At 38.5% G+C, this 14481-nt stretch overlaps 1 protein-coding gene across 1 annotated transcript; it reads left to right on the top strand.

The window, feature by feature from the left end:
- Nucleotides 1-9822: 9822 nt before the first annotated feature.
- LOC139163249 (olfactory receptor 5AR1-like) lies at nucleotides 9823-12505 on the top strand. The gene is made up of 2 exons (XM_070744201.1): nucleotides 9823-9836; nucleotides 11533-12505. The coding sequence occupies exons 1-2, from the start codon at nucleotides 9823-9825 to the stop codon at nucleotides 12503-12505; spliced, it is 987 nt and encodes a 328-aa protein (XP_070600302.1).
- Nucleotides 12506-14481: the final 1976 nt, after the last annotated feature.

Genomic DNA, 14481 nt, shown 5'->3' on the forward strand with positions numbered 1-14481 from the left:
TTCTAGGTTCGACCATATCACAAGATCTAAAATGGACACCTAACATCAAAAAAGTCATCAAAAAAGTGCAACAAGGAATGTTCTCTCTGCGCCAACTCAGAAAGCTCAAACTGCTTAAGGAACTGCTAATACAGCTGCAGAAGAATTATTGAGTGTCATCTGTATCTCTATACCTGTCAGGTTTGGTTTTGCACCTCAACAAGACAGACACAGATTTCAGAAGATAATTAGAACTGCAGAAAAAACAATTACCTGCCTTCCATTTAGGACATGTATACTGCACAAGTCAAAAAGAGGCCTGTGAAAATATTTAGAGACCCTTCACATCCTGGACATAACCTGCTTCAACTCCTAAACTCAAAATGACAATATAGAACACTGTACACCAGAACAACTCGACCCAAGAACTTGGGACTATATAAACAAATAATTCCGAACAAATAATTCCCTCAATACTGTCAAACTACCTACTAAGTCTGCAATACTATTAATCTTCTCATTGTTCCCATCACCCATCTCTTCCAACTAATGACTGTATGAGTGTAACTTTGATGCTTGTATCCTTATATATTATATCAACCGGTACCTAATATGATTGATTGCTTATTTGTACTTGGACTATCATTAAGTGTTGTACTTTATGATTCTTGATGAACTTATCTTTTCTTTTATGTACCCTGAGAGCATATGCAGCAAGGTCTATTCTATTTATTCTATTCTATTCTATTCTATTCATTTTGGCAAGTACGTATTGTTGGTATACAAAGATATAATAATATGTATATACATGATACTAGTAAAAGAGAAACATTAAGACAGGGGACGGAAAGCACTCTGGTGTGCTTATGCATGCCCCTTACTGACCTCTTAGGAATCGGGAGAGGTCAACAGTGGATAGTCTAAGGATAAAGTTTTGGGGGTTAGGTGATGACACTACAGAGTCTGGTAGTGAGTTCCATGCATCAACTACTCGGTTACTAAAGTCGTATTTCCTGCCATTGATTTTAGAGCGGTTTACTTTAAATTTATATCTGTTGTGTGCTTGAGTGTTGTTGAAGCTGAAGTAGTTGACAGGAAGGACATTGTAGCAGATGATTTTATGGGCTATGTTTAGGTCATGTTTAAGGTGACATAGTTCTAAGCTTTCTAAACCTAGGATTGTAAGTCTAGTTGCATAGCGTATTCTGTTGCGAGTAGAGGAGTGGAGGGCTCTTCTAGTAAAATATCTCTGGACATTTTCTAGAGTGTTGATGTCCGAAATGCAGTGTTTTATGTTCCAGACAGATGAGCTGCATTCAAGGATTGGTCTGGTGAATGTTTTGCATGCTTAGGTTAGTAGTGTGAGATCACCAGCGCAGAAGGATTAGGTTAACAACTCTTGAAGCCTTTTTGACGATGTTGTTGCAGTGGGCGTTGGCACTTAGGTGATTTGATATGAGTATTCCAAGGTCTTTTACAGAGTGAGGGTTTTCTGCAAGGTCTTGTTTATTCAGCTTGTATTTGGTGTTCAGATTCTTTTTGCCAATGTTGAGCAAATTTGGAGTTGCCAGATGTTTGACCATTCAGACACAAAGTTAAGGTCTTTTTGGAGAGTAGCTGTGTGATTAGTGGTGTTGAAAAGTTTGACATTGTTGGCAAATAGAACACAGTTGCTTGTAATGTGATTGCAAAGGTCATTTATATAACGTATGAGGAGTGTTGGTCCAAGTACGCTGCCTTAGGGTACACTGCTCTTAACTGGAACAGGATTAGATATGGCACTCCCTATTTTGACAATTTGTCTGTTTGATAGGAAGTTATCCAACTATGGAGGGATCCTAAGATGACATAAGATTTGAGTTTTAGAAGTAGTATGTCATGAACCACTGAGTCAAAGGCTTTATAGAAGTCAATGTAAATTGCATCTATTAATTTGCCCTGATTGAGATGTGTAGTCCATATGTTTTGCAGGAGTTGCAGGTTGCGGGATAATTTTTTTCTGAAACAAAATTGTTTGTTAGAGAGTAGGTTCTTAGTTTCTAGTTGGAGGGTAATTGATTGGTTTATGATTGATTGCATGACTTTGCATGTGACGCAGCATAGTGAGATTGATCTGTAGTTTTCAACTAGACTGGGATCTCTTTTTTTGAAGATGGGAATGACCATTGCTTGTGACCATAGTTTTGGTAGTGAGCTGGTCCTGAATGATTTTTCAAAGATTATGCTTAGTAGTTCAGCTATGTAGTTTTCTTATTGAGATGGGTAGGTTGTTTTTCTTGCTTATGGTAGTTATTAATGGTACATGTAGACTGATAATTCTTTTGATTTCAAACAAGAACAAGAGGTCATTGGCAGTGTTACAACTAGAGAATAGAGTTTGCCAGTGAAGAATTGAGAGATCAGCATTTATGAGTTCATAGTTGGCTTTTTAAAAATTGTACTTGGGTGTCGCATTATTAGGTTGGATCTTGGAGTGGCATAAGTTGAGGCTGAAGTTAATCATGCTGTGGTCACTGATACAAAATGGTTCTTTTATTTGTAGTCTATGAATTGCTGTTGCAGAATACGAGGTCTAGGCAGCTGTTCAGTCTCGTAGTGTTAGTTACTAGTTGGCCAAGTCCCAAATTGCTAACAGTATAGGGTAGTATGGATGCGTTCCGTAGTGCATTCATTTAGCATCCAGTTAATGTGGGATAGGTTGAGGTCACCAAGGAATATAAGAGGATATGGGCAGGGGGCTGCCCACATTAGTAGTGAGGTTAATTTCTTTGCATGGGTGATGTCATAGTCAGGGTCTCTGTAACAAAGTAAGAAGTGAAGTGTGGCATTTAGGGATAGATCACAGACAATAGTTTCAGGGAAGGTAAGATCATGTGCATCTTGGATATTTTTTAGGTTTAGTGACATTTTGTAGAATATAGCTCCTCTGCCTCCTCTGTGGGATTCACAGTCAGACCAGAAGACAAAATAGTTTCTTGATGTGATGATGGAGTTGGGGTAGGATGCGTTTAGCCATGTTTCGCAGACAAAAATAATGTCAAAGTTATCAGCGTCTAGTACGGTTCTGGTTTCTGGTAGAACTTTAGCTATTACAAATAACTCTTACTAAATGCAGTATTTCATAAACAAGGAAACTCCATCTTTATTCTCTTCCCTTCCGTATTCAAATTCCTCCCGTTATCTTTCTTAATTGCATTCCTCATGCATTCCTCCCAGCCTCCTCCATTTAACAAGATTTATGTACTCACAGCATGATTCAAAAACAGCAGAAATGACTGTAAAATAACACAGAATGCATTTGCTTGCTTGGGAGCTGAATGGAAACATCTTTCATTTTAGCCCTACAACGTTGAAACTCCACCCTTCTTCCCCACTGACCCCCTGATGTACCAAATACATCACTCCAGTATTTAACCCATTCCTCCCCTTAATATCTTCTTCCAAACACCTGTTCCTTATGTTTTTGGACCCTTCTGAATTTAGGATTGACCCAGCGAACGTCTGATTCTTCCTCGCTAGATTCTGGACTCATAGCAACATCCTGTGGCTGGCCTCCCACCTGTTCTACTACCTGTAACCCCAGGCCCACCACTAATTCATAAACACTATCTGTATCAGAGTCCTCAAATTCTTCATCATCCTCCAACTGACAAGGAGTAGTAGGAATTCAGACATCTTGTTAACCATGCTTCTTGCATTTATTAGTTTGCATTTGATATTGGTTTTGTATTCGAGATTGATTTTGTATTGGATTGAGGAAATAAGGGGCACATTTTCCTATTCTTGGTTGGTGGTACTTGGGGTGTTGATTTGTTGTTGAGGGATGGTAGGTTGGAAGATATAAGATGGATTGTGGGACTTGAATTTGATGCATTCAGCATGGTGAACTATGTATAAATTTGTTTCTCCACGATCCCATTGTCTCTTAAGTTCTGCCCGTAGTTCACGGGAGCGGATACATTGTAGGAGAGATAGATGCATTGTAGGAGACATAGATAGGTCTGGATCAAGTTTGTTGTAATTATTTTTGTTTCTGGCAATGGAGTTTATGGTCTTGATGAATTGTTGTTTGGTGGGCTCATTTTTGCATACCACTTTGCAGAATTGGTGAGCCACCGAGCCATCATTATACCTATGCTTAGGGACATCTCTGGTAACTTCTATGATATCGTCATGGGCAATGGTTTGTGTGTGATGGTTGTGGATGATGTTTTATACCTTTGCTATGTCAGATTCATCATTTTCTTCTAGACCAAAAAGGATTGCATTCTGAAGTTTTTGTTCGTGCTCCATGGCATCTTTGACTAGGGTGGGGATATCAGTGGTTGAGTTGGTAGGCCTTTGTGGTAGGGGTAGTGGTTGAGGTGGTTTTGATGGAGTATAAACAGATGGTGGTGGAGTGGTGAGCAGTATTTGGTTTGATGGGTTTGCATTTTTCAGTGCTTGGATATTTTCTAAGATATAGGACATGTGTAGTGTTGAGGGTCCTTGGGGTTCTCTGAGCTTGCTTGTTTTCTTGCAGACGTTTCATCACTATTGTTAAATCTGTTGTGAAATTTTAAAAAAATCACCATGTCTTCTGACTGCCAGTTGGTGTTCATGGATGCATTCTGCCAGTCTTCTGCCTGCTTGTCTTACATAAAGCCAACCAAAACCTTTCAAAATACCCAAAATAGACCAAAAGACCCAACAATCCTGGAAGGAAAACCAGGAGTCATCTACAACATAAAATGTAAGTGCAACAAGCACTATGTAGGAGGAGTTGGGTCCCTGGGAGGGAGGAGGTGCATTCCAGAGGAATAAGGGGCATTTCTTAATTACAGTGGTACCTCATCTTACGAACGCCTCTTCTAACGAACTTTTCGAGATATGAACCCGGTGTTTAAGATTTTTTTGCCTCTTCTTCTGAACTATTTTCACCTTACGAACCCAAGCCGCTGCTGCTGGGATGAAGGGTTTTTTTTCTCCTTTTTTGAAGAAAGAAAAGGGAGGGGTGGCTTGGAGGGGGAAAGAGTTTGCATTTTAAAAAGTAGGAGAACAGTGTGCTTGCACAGGCACTGAAAGGGTGTCTTTTGAAGAAAGAAAAGGGAGGGGCTCCCCCCTTGCCTTTCTTCCTTCCCACTCACCCTTTAGCTTAGCCTTGCTTCTTCCACCCGCCCCCTTTAGCTGCTCCTCCCTGCCCTCTGTTCACTTCCCTTCTAAAGTTTGGGATTTTCCTGAAGGATTTGCATGCATTATTTGCTTTTACATTGATTCCTACGGGAAACATTGTTTCGTCTTACGAACGTTTCACCTTACGAACCTCCTCCTGGAACCAATTAAGTTCGTTTCATGAGGTACCACTGTATTTTATTATTGTAATTGTACTTATATACACAGTATATCCATACAACAAAATTCACATAACGCCCAAAGACTAGTCCCAACACACATAACAATCCTGAAAGCATATCCCACCTCCCACAAATTCCCCACCATGAACCACCCAAATGTCCACACAACAGACTAAGCAATACTGTCCAACAGCTCACTGATGGTGACCCTTTAGCTCATTGTTAAATTATAGCTCTGGGATGAAAACTATTCAGAAAATGTGTGGTCTGAGTTTTAATTGTTCTGTATCTTCTGCCAGAAGGCAACAGTCCAAAAAGACTTATATGTGAGAGAAAGAGGGTGAAATAGTGTCAGGTTGAAGCAATTGTGGACTTGGGAGACTTTGGATTGCCACACTTTATACTTCAGAATATATTCTTGTTGTGGAAATTTGGGAAGGGCTGTTGTATGAGGGATGCAAAGATGTAGCCATAACAAATTCCTTCTAGATTCTCAAGGTTGTCCTTTGTTCAGCATCTGCCTGGAAGCTGATGGGAGTAATGGACACATTGGCAGAGGACCGGTCAACATGATGAACTTGTGGGTGTGGGAACAAGGGAATGAACTTTAACCTGGGTGGAAAAACCCTCATAGCTTTAAATTTGGGTTTCTCACAGATGTGCCAACATTGCTCTGCTAATAAATTGGAACTTTGAGGAATGCTGTGCCTCGGACTCAGATTTAATATCAGATGCTATTTGGAACCCTGACAGACAGCCACTCCCTAATAGGTCATAGTATATTTTGTAGATGCAGATAGTGGAGTGCTCAGTCTTGCAAGATTTTGTCTATACATAAGAGTTTTTTAAAGCAGGGGTCCCCAACCTTTTGGACCTTAGGGACCACCCAGGTCATAATTTTAAATCTCACAGACCATCAAATTCATAATTTTAAATCCCACAGACTCTAATCCATAATTTTAAGTTCCGCAGACCACTATTATGATTTTTTTTTAAAAAAAAGATAAATACATTTGTAAAATAATAAGAGAACTTCAATTTTATTAATAGGTAACGTACCTATTTAATATAACAAAATTATAAATGCTTATTTAATTATAACAACATTGCAAATACTTATTTATAACAAAATCTTTAAAGGTTGTTTTAATTGTAACAAAATGATTAAAGCTAGTGTAATTGTTACCAAATAATTGGAGCTTATTTGACAGTAGCTTGCTGATGTTGTTGGAAAGTCAGTCCCATATTCCAGAGTTATAGCTCCCTCCCCTCCCCTCATCCCCTCCCTTTCCCCTTTCCTTTCCTCTTCTTCCTTGCCTTGCCTTTCTTTTCTTTTCCTTTCCTTCTTTCCCTTCCTTCTTCTTTCTTTTCCTTTGTTCCTTTCCTTCTCTTTCCTTTCCTCTTCTTTCCTTCTTCCCTCTCCTCTCCTCCCTTCCCCTCCCCCCCAAATTTTCTTGTGGACCCCCAATGGTCCATGGACCAGCAGTTGGTGACTTATATTTTAAGGAGCTGCTATATGTTGTTCTTAATTTGGGGCCTGACATTAATCTTGCCAAACTGAAGTTGAATTTCCTCTCTTTTTTCCTATATGTAAATTTGATGTAATTATCATCATTTGCTTCTGTTTTTAGATAATAAATTAATCAGAAATGGTACTTTTCCTGGACTGTTCTCTTGGTCCTTCCTCTCCATTTATTCCTATGAGATCACAAACAAACACTCATAGACACATCACAGTTAGTGGAGTTTTCAGGACAGGTTACCCCTCCCCCCCAGTTCCTGTGAGATCATAAATAAAAGCTCACCGATGTGTCACAATCAATGGAGCTTTCAGCCCAGGTTATACATCACATATTTGTACATCTGGGACAGCGATTGCCAAAGTCCAGATCCAGAATTAAACTCTCTCAAATGCATTTGTTGCTGATTTGTTGTCCATTAGTAGCTCATTGTATGTAAGGTAAGTCTCTCAAGGAAGGCATTGCTTTACGAGCCAGTATATGTTGACACTGTTGGTCTTTCTTAAATATTCTTTCGCCATTGCCATGGTCACATTATTATACTAAACTCTCTTTCATACTCTCTCTTCTATATGTGGCAATATTAACATGGGATGGAAGAACAGTAGGAGAGCACTCTTTTATGTATCTGAAGGAATGTCATAGAGAAGGCTATTGCTATTCACATATCATTCCAGACATGGAATACTTATCTTTACAATAAAAAAGGAAATTCCACTTCAAAAACTTCCCAGTATTAAGAACAAATCAACAGCAGAAGCAATTAGTCAAGGCCAATTAGAAAGATGGTAAACCATCTTTATTGGATGTGTTCAAGAAGAAATTAAAACAGCCATCCATCTGAGACATTTTAATTTGGATTCCTGCAACGAGCAGCATATTAGATCCTTCCAATTCATGATTTCATGAATACTGTCTGAAAACAATTGTAGATGAAGCAAGGACTGCCTTATTTCAGGTCTTTCAAGTCTGGATGGTCTAATTTCCACACTATGCAAATAACCCAACAAGCAGATGATTGAAATATTATCTGAATTAACTTAATTCAGATGTATTATTGTTTTCCATTCTTTTTACAATGATTTCAGTATTTTAATTGTAATGCATTGTTTGAATTGCAAGTTGCTGAAAATCATTAACTGAGATGTGTGGTTATCGAAATTGAGTGAGTGAATGAATGAATGAATGGTTGCCCAGTTAATAATTGCATTAGACTTGATCCCAGAAGCTACTTGTCAAAAACTTAAAGGACTGAATGTTATATCTATTTCTTTCACTTCTAAAATAAAAGGCATCCTCTCCCACAGAGCCAAGGATAAAACCTGTATCTGTCAGCCATTGTCCAGCTACATCTTTTACCACATTCTACTGAAATGATTTATATCTTGAAATGAGAGGAGAAGATTATATCCTGAGCATCTTTACTTCTCTCTAATCTCTAATGCTATGAGGAGAAGGTTTTTCAGAGTTATTTAATCTGGATACTTTTTACTGCTAAGGGATTTCAGGAACCAACATTTAAAAAGTTAAAATATTTGAAGAATAGTTAATGGAGATAAACAAACCACCCTCAATGGAAACTCAAGAATGTGCACACTTTTTAAAAAAATTAAAAGCAACCATTAATGTATGTGAAAACTTCCAATATGTCAGTGGTGGCTGGTGAAAAATTCTATCCCAAGTTAGTAGCATTATCTTCTCAAACACTGACATCAGTGTTCCCTCTAATTTTTGGGGTGGGTGGGCGGAAAAGTATAGTGTCTGAGCGGCGGCACAGAAATAATAAATAAATAAACAAACAAACAAACAAACAAACAAATAAAAAACCCACCCTGTTTTGCCTCAGAGAATTTCAAAATAAAATACTGTACTGTGTGTCTATAACAGTGAGCTCATAATAGGGCAACTCTATCAATATCAAAATGTCACTTAAATAGTTGAGCTAGTTTCAAACTAGATTTTGATTTTCTTTCTCTCTTCCTTACTCCCATTCTTTTTCTTTCTCTTTTCCTTCCTCTCTTTTTTCTATCTGTTTCTCTCTCTTCCTCTCTCTCTCCTTCCCTCTCACTCTTTCCCTCTTGGCTTCTGGGCAGGTTTGGAAAACTCTGAGTTGATGATGATTTTTAAGTGAGGGTTGCTCTCAGCTTAGAGGGAACTATGACTGACATCCTCTCACATGTTTCTTTTGTTCCTTGCCATCAGTGATCTCATGATTCTTTTGCAGCTTGCTGATAAACGTTAAATGAGAAATCATGGACAGGTGAGTCAATAAAACAACTTTATCTTACAGAGCTTAGCTGGAATGTTTTGTTTTGTTACACATTATTAAAATTTAAAAATGATTTTTACAATTCCAGTTTGCTTTTGAAAGCCAATCTTGATATTCATAAAAAGAAATTGATTGAAATGCAATCAAATAAAGACAGTTAATGCAATCCTATAGTCTCTGGAAGGACACAGGATTAACTTAGATTTTCTGTAAAAAGGTTTCTTCTTTACCATGATCAAAAAGCTTAATTCCTCTCACAGCCTTGCTATTGATTGGATCTATTAAGTGAAAAAAGGTATGCTAGAAACACACAAAAAATTGAATAGGTTTCGACCTGCTAGAATTAAAGCTTCATTAAATTTTGAATGTGATCCCCCAAATAGGGGAGAAATCATATCAACTCTGAAACTGGAATAGTTTATTTTTCTTCTTGTTGGAATCAGATCCAGAAATATCATTTTGTTAAACTTGAATTTATTAAATTAAACCCACCCTCCATCTTATAAATTGGTACAAGTCTTATAGAACCTCTGATCTGCAATGATCCATCACAGATTCTCTCCTTACCAGTGTTGTGTTCCTACCGGTACGGTCCACTCTCCCATCCTTGCTCCTTACTCAGTGGGCTTGTCTGGGTTGCTACTTCTAATCATTTTAAACAAATTCTAAATACTGTGATCAATAGAGTTTCAAGAAATCAGTAGAGTAGAAAAATAGCTATATGGCATCTGTTCAGTATGTTGTACAATTTTAACCCATATCAACCCTGGTTCTTTTAATTTTACTTTTCACTGGACTGAAATCAGGAGGTAGAAAGGAGTGATAACTGGATTTGGGGAAATATTCCACAAAACCCCTCCACAGAAGGAATGGAAAGAAGGAATGATTGAGCTCTGAAGCTGGCTCAAAATCTGGAACCAAAGTTTAGTTTAGTTTAGTTTAGTTTAGTTTATTTAGATTTGTATGCCGCCCCTCTCCGAAGACTCGGGGCGGCTAACAACAATAAAAAAACAAGAGAGGCACTGAAATCAAAGTGAAAGAGGGATGAAAGCAGGAAGTAGGAGCCTAAGCTGCTTTTTTCCCTGCTATCTTAAAACACTGATAATGTCTATTAAAAGTTAGTAAATGCTGTACGTAATTCATTTCTTAAAATAATCAAACTTCTTTTCAACTTGACCCAAACATAGCAAGGCTTCCTGCCATGCTGCTACTTGTTTATTTTGGTCTTACATTGCAGGCAAAAACAGAGGGCTCAGCATGGGTGAAAGCTCCTGAGTTTGTGCATTGTTGGCTTATCTATTGTTGGATTTACCTCGTGATGGCCTTACAGATAAACAATGTGTAGATCATAAAATACCAGTTTAAAATGAAATCTGTTAGTTTCCTAGTCCTTCTCACTGCACCAATTTGTTGGATATGAGATGGATAGCAAAAATATTTTATCAATAAATGAACTATACCTGATCCTTAGATACACATACATATAAAATAATTCAGAGTTGATAAACAGCTTTTAGAATTATTTTTTCACTAAAATGCATAATTAATTTGGCAAAATTATTATACAATAACTCTGTTTTTTATGACCCTGTAATCCCTTAATTCATAGTAGGGTTGGGGAGATTGGATGGAGCTGAGCATTTATTTATTATTATTATTTAGTGTATTTACATGTAACATCATTTAGCAGTTATTTATCAGTTATAATTCTGCTTTGGACTCAGGTTTCTTTGATCTGTTGTTGTTGTTGATCTGATTTTTCTTCCTGACCCCAAAGGCCATTCCTTCTGTCCAGTACAATACTGCACTTAGAGAAATTGGTATAAGATGTTCTGTCAATTACTCCACTGTTGATTGTGAAAATGGGCAATTCATTACACAATCTGGAAATGTAACAATCATATTGGGGCACTTTTTCATATCAATTAGTAGTGTCGTAAAACCCAGTGATTTTGAAAAGTGATTGGTCAGAGAATGAAACAAAATTTAAAGGTAGATTTCTCCTCTCATTTTGCTATTTTGAGGAAGTCATGGTTTCACACACACTGCCTAAATCCTGTGTATGGCCTAGTACCGGTCCACAGCTTGGCGATTGGGAATCCCTGTTGTAGATAGTTAAGGAATTGTGCTGATGGTGTCTTGTTTGCTTATTTCAAGTTTTCTGGCTCATGTATATGCATCTCTGTATTTATCTGTGTGTGTCTATAGGCATTTTAATACTTACATAATCTAAACCGTCCTGAGTCCGCGAGGTGAAGAGAGGTCTATAAATCTAATAAATTATAATAATTAAAAAAGAATAACAATCGACCAATGCTTCTGCTTTCCTTCCATCTTCTTTTATGGAAGTATCTTTGTTTGTTTTTTTAAGTTTTGCAGTTTCTGTTAATCTTATGCCTATTTATTGTGATGTCTATGGTTTTGCCTGAAGATCTCAGAGGTCCAGCCACAGTTCTTCAGAGGATGAAAACAGAAGCGCTGTGACCAATTTCATCCTCCTGGGCTTTACAGAGAAACCTGAATTGAATCCCCTGTATTGCAGCATTTTCCTTCTCTTGTATGTGCTTACAGTACTGGGCAATGGGTGGATGGTCACCTTGATCAGAACTGAACAGCGTCTTCACACTCCGATGTACTTCTTCCTCAGCAACCTCTCTCTCTTGGATCTTTGCTACTCCACAGTCATTGCACCCAAGGCACTGGAGGCTCAGCTACAACGGGGCAAGGCTTACATTTCCCTTCCATCTTGTGCAGCTCAGATGTTTTGTTTCACTACTCTGGTGACCACAGAATGTTTTCTGCTGGCAGCCATGGCCTATGATCGTTTCTTGGCCATTTGTCACCCTTTGACCTATACTTTACTCATGACCCACAAGAATTGCATTTGCCTTGTGCTGGGGGCTTACAGTTGTGGTTTAGTGGGCTCCGTCGTCCAGACTAGTGGAACTTTTCGGTTGTCCTACTGTGGGCCAAACCGTATCAACCACTTCTTCTGCGATATCCCTGCTGTCTTGAAGCTCTCTTGCTCTGACACTCAGCTTTCTGAAGTAATCCTTTTCGTTTCCACAACTGTCATTGCCATAGTAACCATCACCACCATCTCTGTTTCTTATCTCCGGGTCTTGTACAATGTCCTCTGGAGCCACTCTGCTCAAGGACGACAAAAGGCCCTCTCCACTTGCTCTTCCCACCTGACTGCTCTGAGCCTCTTCTATGGCACTGCAATCTTCATGTATGCTCAACCAAGGAACAAGGATGGATCACAAGATCAAGACAAGGTGGTCTCCCTGTTTTACACCCTGGTGATCCCTCTTCTGAATCCAGTCATCTACAGCCTGAGGAACAAAGATGTGAAAGTGGCCATGAAACGTCTGTTCAACAGGAAGATCCTGGCCATGAGGTAGCTTGGAGGATGGAAATGGTCGAACATCAGCCATACGTTTGTCTTATGGTAGTCTCAAGCATAGGCTGGTGGTGACAGAAGTCTTCTGAAGCAGTTAGTGAATTGCCTCTCCCCTTTATCTTTGTTTTTTCAGGGCACCTATAGTCCATATATAATAATAATAATAATAATAATAATAATAATAATAATAATAATAATAATAATTTATTAGATTTGTATGCCGCCCCTCTCCGAAGACTTGGAGTGGCTAAGTGGCTAAGGATTAGATATCTTATTTCTGAAAGTTTGCTGAGGATTGAGTTTTACAGGGCGAATTTAGCCCTGAGGGTTCCTCCTACTATGACTTACTGTCACACACTCCTTTCCAAGAAGGCATCAAAGCCAATGTTAGGTTGTCTTTGAGCTGGCAGCCTTTGAACTCTTATTCAAATTCAGCTCAGTGGAAATACTCCGAGTCCTCGGAGAGGGGTGGCATACAAATCTAATAAATTATTATTATTATTACTTTCAGCCCCAGCAATATCTCACTCATTTCAGCCATGTGTCCTACAACATAGTCCAAACTAAGAAACCAACTGGAAATACTTTCAGTTTAACAGCTATAGTAACGAAATCATGCATGTCTGAATATCATGCTTTTTCCTCCCTCATATTTTTTTGTATGAACCAGGGAAGGGCTTGTCCGAGACATTTTCTCAAGTTATTTTCTTGGTCTGGGCTTCAGCCCCTCTTATCTGACCATTGTCTTGTTATCAGCTCTTCTGGCTATTCCCTATACAGTCATATCCTCCTCAACTTCTCTTTCACCCCTCGGCACTGGGTTGAAATTCCTTCTTTGATCTTGAAATGCTGTCTTAGTTGCCAGGTAGGACACACTTTCAAATAAATGGAGACAAATGAGGCTAGAGTGTCCTGGTTTTTTTCAAGTGATGAAGGCTTATCTTTCTAGTCAGTCGGTAAAATAAAACCTTAAATTGGTTGATGAAAGGTTTTTAAAAAAAATAATTTTAATAAATCCAAATCTCTCCCTGATCCATGACGTATTGGTCATTTTTATATTTGTCCTATGCAGACTGAGATAGAAATAAGGCAGGGAACTCACAGGAGAGCATGTAAATCAGACAGCTTGCATTCAGAAGTTCTGAAATAATTTATATAGTCAAAGAAGACCACCATTGGCAGAAGAGTGGTGATGATGTGGCTAATGATTGGGCAAGAAAGCAGAAACGACCTGTGTTGTGATAAGAATTGCGAAGTGCAGCCTACTTAATATAGTTTGACATCTATTTTTCTAGAGGTACCAGCTTAAAAGGATTCCCTGGGAGGGGTGAAACTTTTCTGGGCAGATCAGGTATAAATGAAACAACTAGCTATATCTTACTTATTGCAGGTATTATAGGGATGTGATGCTTAAAACCTTTTCTCTATGGAGATTCTCAGCCATTCAGATCATAGTTGTCCCAAAGATGCTTTTTCAAGAGGCAGCTTCTTAGAGCTGAAGAAGCTTCTGGGATGAAAAGTGAAACGTCTTCAAAGAAAATGAACTCCCCAACTCTGGACACTTTCAAGAGGAGATTAGACTGCCACTTGGCTGGGGTGCTTTAGGATTCCTGCTCAGGCAGGGGGTTAGACTTGATGACCTACATGGTCCCTTTCAACTCTAACAATAAATAAAATAAAAAATCCAGAAAGTCCACTTGCCTCTTGAAAAAACACCTTTGGGACTTAAAACCTTTTAAAATCAATTTTTTTCCTTGATCCACAAAGCGTGATTATTTGATCTTTTTTCTACTTCCATTCTATGTTAAGCGAATGCCTTGGTTAGTGACCATTCACAAATACCATGGTAACAAAAATCATTTTTCCACTATTTAAATTTATTTGCCACCCATTTTGCCACAAGGCAACTCATCTACAATTTCTGTGCACCTGTCAACAAAGCCTGTCAGAGTGAGAGTGACATCGGTATAACAGTAT

This window comes from Erythrolamprus reginae, chromosome 2, assembly GCF_031021105.1.
Source record: "Erythrolamprus reginae isolate rEryReg1 chromosome 2, rEryReg1.hap1, whole genome shotgun sequence".
NCBI classification, from domain to species: Eukaryota; Metazoa; Chordata; class Lepidosauria; order Squamata; family Dipsadidae; genus Erythrolamprus; species Erythrolamprus reginae.